Source organism: Leiobunum rupestre, chromosome 5, assembly GCF_980474605.1.
Source record: "Leiobunum rupestre chromosome 5, qqLeiRupe1.1.hap1, whole genome shotgun sequence".
In the NCBI taxonomy this organism is placed as follows: Eukaryota; Metazoa; Arthropoda; class Arachnida; order Opiliones; family Sclerosomatidae; genus Leiobunum; species Leiobunum rupestre.
The window spans coordinates 39,176,455-39,180,175 of NC_143388.1; the positions used below are offsets into that span (position 1 = coordinate 39,176,455).

Here is a 3,721-nt window from a genome sequence, read left to right on the forward strand (position 1 = left end):
TCGTTACTGGAACGTGCTTCGCTGGCAGTCTGTGGTAATGTGTCGCAGATCAGGAGGGCTTTATTTGTTGGATGACAGGTATGACACGACTGAACTTTCTTGAGAGTTGAGCGATCTCTGAGTACCGGACCACTCTTCTCAGAGCGGTTGTCTGACATTTCGTCAGACTGTTGCCTCATTGTGTCCGGTAGCCACGTCTTCCGACGCTTCGACGGATTTGGTTGTCTCGTCGTTTGAGTAGTCGGCAGCTCTGGTTGGCATGCCCGATGGTCCATTAGTGGCTCTGGCTGGTCCGTCTTTTGACGAGTTGGTGGCTCTGGTTGGCCGGTTTTCGCAAACGAAATCGTCGGTCAATTGCTCACCCTGGCTGGACAACTCCTCAGAGACCGGAATCCAGGATTCAGGAACGCACGTCTCGGGATTGAATTTGACATCTCGAGATCTTAGTACATCGTCAAGCTCTGGAACATAAACTCGATATCCGTCTGCATTGTCTTCATAGCCAACAAGGAAACCTTTATACGCCTTCCGAGACAGCTTCTTCCGCTTCTCTTTGGGTATGTGGACAAAGCACTCAGTGCCAAAGACACGCAGATGCTGGATCGATGGGTTTGTCTTCCCTGTCCACAATTCAAACGGCGTCTTCCCAGCAATGCATGTAGGTGCTGTTCGGTTCAGGACATAGACGGCTGTGTTCACCGCTTCAGCCCAGAGTTTCGTTGGTAAGTCCGATCTGGAATGCAACATGGCCCTTACAGACTCCATGATCGTACGATTTTCTCGTTCAGCGACCCCGTTCTGTTCAGGCGTGTAACGCATGGACTTGCGGTGATGTAACCCTTCTTGAGACGTCCATTGACGGAACTCTTCGTTGGTATATTCAGTTCCATTATCCGTGACCAGCTCTTGTACTGTGTGATTGCGGGTTCGGCAAAAGGCAAGGAAATCTTTGAAACAATTGACGACTTCGGATTTCTGCGTTAGGAAATATACGGCTCGAACACTGGAATACTCGTCTTTGAATAGGAGGTAGTATTTCTTCCTTTTCATGGACGGTGTTGGTGATGGTCCCCAGAGATCTGAATGGATCCTTTCACCTGGTTTCGTGGCTTTCTCCAAACGAGTGCCGAAACTGTGCCTAGTCATCTTGCCGTAGACGCACCCTTCACAGAGCTTGTCAGACATTAGAACTTCGTAGCTGAGTCTCCGTTACGTCGCTGCTACATGCCGTTTATCCTGATGACCCATGCGTTCATGCCAGACTTGGAGATCTGCTTTCCGGTCATTTCTCGGATCTGCTGCGATGTGAGCGAAGCATGATGGCTGCATGACTTTAATATCCAGACGATACAGACTATCGACCTTGCCAGGTACACAAAGGTTCCTTTTGCCTCCGACAACTTCATAGAGACCGCAAGAACTTGCTGTGACTTTGAACTCCAGATTTTTGTTTCTCTTCATGGCGCTTTTTAATGAGAAAACGTTGCAGGCGAAATCGGGAATGTGCCAGACATTGTGGACGACATCTTGATATAGTTTCTTTCCGATCCGGAACTGAAACTTGAGGTCTCCTTCACCATCCGCTGTCATCTGCATTTTGTTTCCGATCTGGAGAGTTGCTGGTGTAGCAAACCTTCGGAAATTCAGGAACTTCGTGGCGTCGTTCGTAATATGCTGTGTAGCACCCGAATCAAAGTACCAGGCTTCTTCAGATGATGAACGTGCCACGAGACCGTCAGCTGCAATCAGACCCTCAATGCTTGCGTGGTTGCTGTCGTCATTACACGTCTTTCTAGAGGCTCGTTTCTGTCCCCGACAGTCTTCAGCCATGTGACCAAGCTTCCGGCAATAGGTACATTTTTGCTTACGTCTTACGGTTTTCTTCTCATTTGAGGTGCCAGAGTAACTTCCGTTACTGCGTTTTACCATAAGACCAGTGGAATCTCCAAACGCGTCGCCCTCTCGAGTTGCACGACTGATTAACAAACGTTCAAATTCTGCGACAGTCTGTTTCTCTGTAGGAATCGTATCCCAAAGCATACCAAATTCTCGGTGTTCGTCCAGCGGTAGGGACTCGAAAATACATGCAATAAGGATGCAATCGTCGAACGTTACGTCCTTTTCTGTCTTTGCCGTTGACAAGATATCTGTCCAGAGAGAACACATCTGGGCAATGTGGGTGGCCATGTCGACGTCCTGTGACTTCGTAGTTCGCATGAGCTGCGCCAGAAGCTTTCGAAGACGATTTGAAGACTTCTGCTCGAAGATTTCGAGCAGCTTGTCCCACATTTCCTTTGGCGTCTCGCAATTGGTAATCATGTTTTGGACCTTCTTGGATAAGGTTGACCAGAGAATACCACGGGTCGTGCTGAACGCCACTCGGTACTTCTTGTTTGAAGTGTATTCAGACTTCTCTGCTGCTGTTGCTCCAGGTACCGGTTCCGTAGGTTCAATCCTTTCGCCAGTAAGAATCTCGTATACGTCTCGAACGGTGAGGATGTCGACTATTTGTCTTTTCCAACTCCTCCAATTCTCTGGACCTGATAGTTTTTCGACGTCTTGACGAAAAAGACTATCCATGGTTACTAACGGGAACTGTTGACAGGATACGGATTACGGTGATGGTAACTGAAACCGGGATACAGCAGACTAGATCATCAGCATAGTAGTGGCGCAGTGGGAGCGTGCTGGGCCCATAACCTATTGGAGTTTTTAAATCCAATGTTAATCAGCAGAGCTACCCTACACTAACTAACTAACTAATGAAACTAGTAAGAAATCATAACGTAGTAATTTAAAATACAAACGTTTATTAAGAATGAATACTTTACAAGATGAACGACATATTAAGAGTGACGATAATAATAAACGCTGTAAGCGAATATATATACACATAAGGTTAAAAAATAGTAAGATAAGATTAGTGATTAAAAATATATCTTATTTACAATAAACATTTTTTAACCTATTAAAAAAAACTAAACGAGAAAAGCCGATAACGCTTTTTATCTTCAACACGTCGAAACTAGGAAACACCTATAATGCATCAAGCGATTATTAATAACGCAACTTCAACAGCGATCCAACAACATATATTTAATTAAACATTGCCTTGAAAAGATGACTCCTAATTTTTTCGCCGCTGGTCACTGGAACTACGCCAGATACATCACGTGGCACCTTTAGGAATTGAAAGTGTCCTTACCCGAAGACGCTTTGAATAGTTTTTTAAACGGACAGAACGTTTGTCGCCATCAACGAGGTGTATGGAATGGAGTTTGGTGAACAAACGTATATACGCTACGGCAAAGGAAAAGGAGGGCTTATGGGTAAGACACTCTCCGAGGAACAAGTTGCAGTTTGGACAAACTCTCATCACATTTGCAACACCTTTTCGTTAGCCTACGATATCACGCGTAACGACGACTTAGACGATGAATTCGAGTATTTAAATTCGAGTCACAATGAGGAAGGAAAGAAGCGGATTGAAACCGATAACCTGGATCGAATGAGAATAAAGGATGAGCTTAAGAAACGTACAAATCCACTTTCCGAAGAAAAAAAGATACTCTTTTCAATATAGTCACTGGGAGAGTCGCGCCGGCATGTGTTAATGTCGATATCGCTTTGAGCGTGGGAGAGAAAATGCGAGCGCATTTTTCTGGTAGCCTACCTAATGGGTTTTACGCGCCTATAAAAAAGGAAGTATGCACTATGGAAG

The 3,721-nt window shown here is 45.4% G+C and overlaps 1 protein-coding gene across 1 annotated transcript; it reads right to left on the reverse strand.

Moving 5' to 3' along the window:
- Positions 1-1,209: 1,209 nt before the first annotated feature.
- LOC149944432 (uncharacterized) lies at positions 1,210-2,580 on the reverse strand. The gene has a single exon (XM_090176356.1). It carries the CDS (start codon positions 2,578-2,580, stop codon positions 1,210-1,212), a length of 1,371 nt encoding a protein of 456 aa, XP_090032482.1.
- Between the last annotated feature and the right edge of the window lie 1,141 nt (positions 2,581-3,721).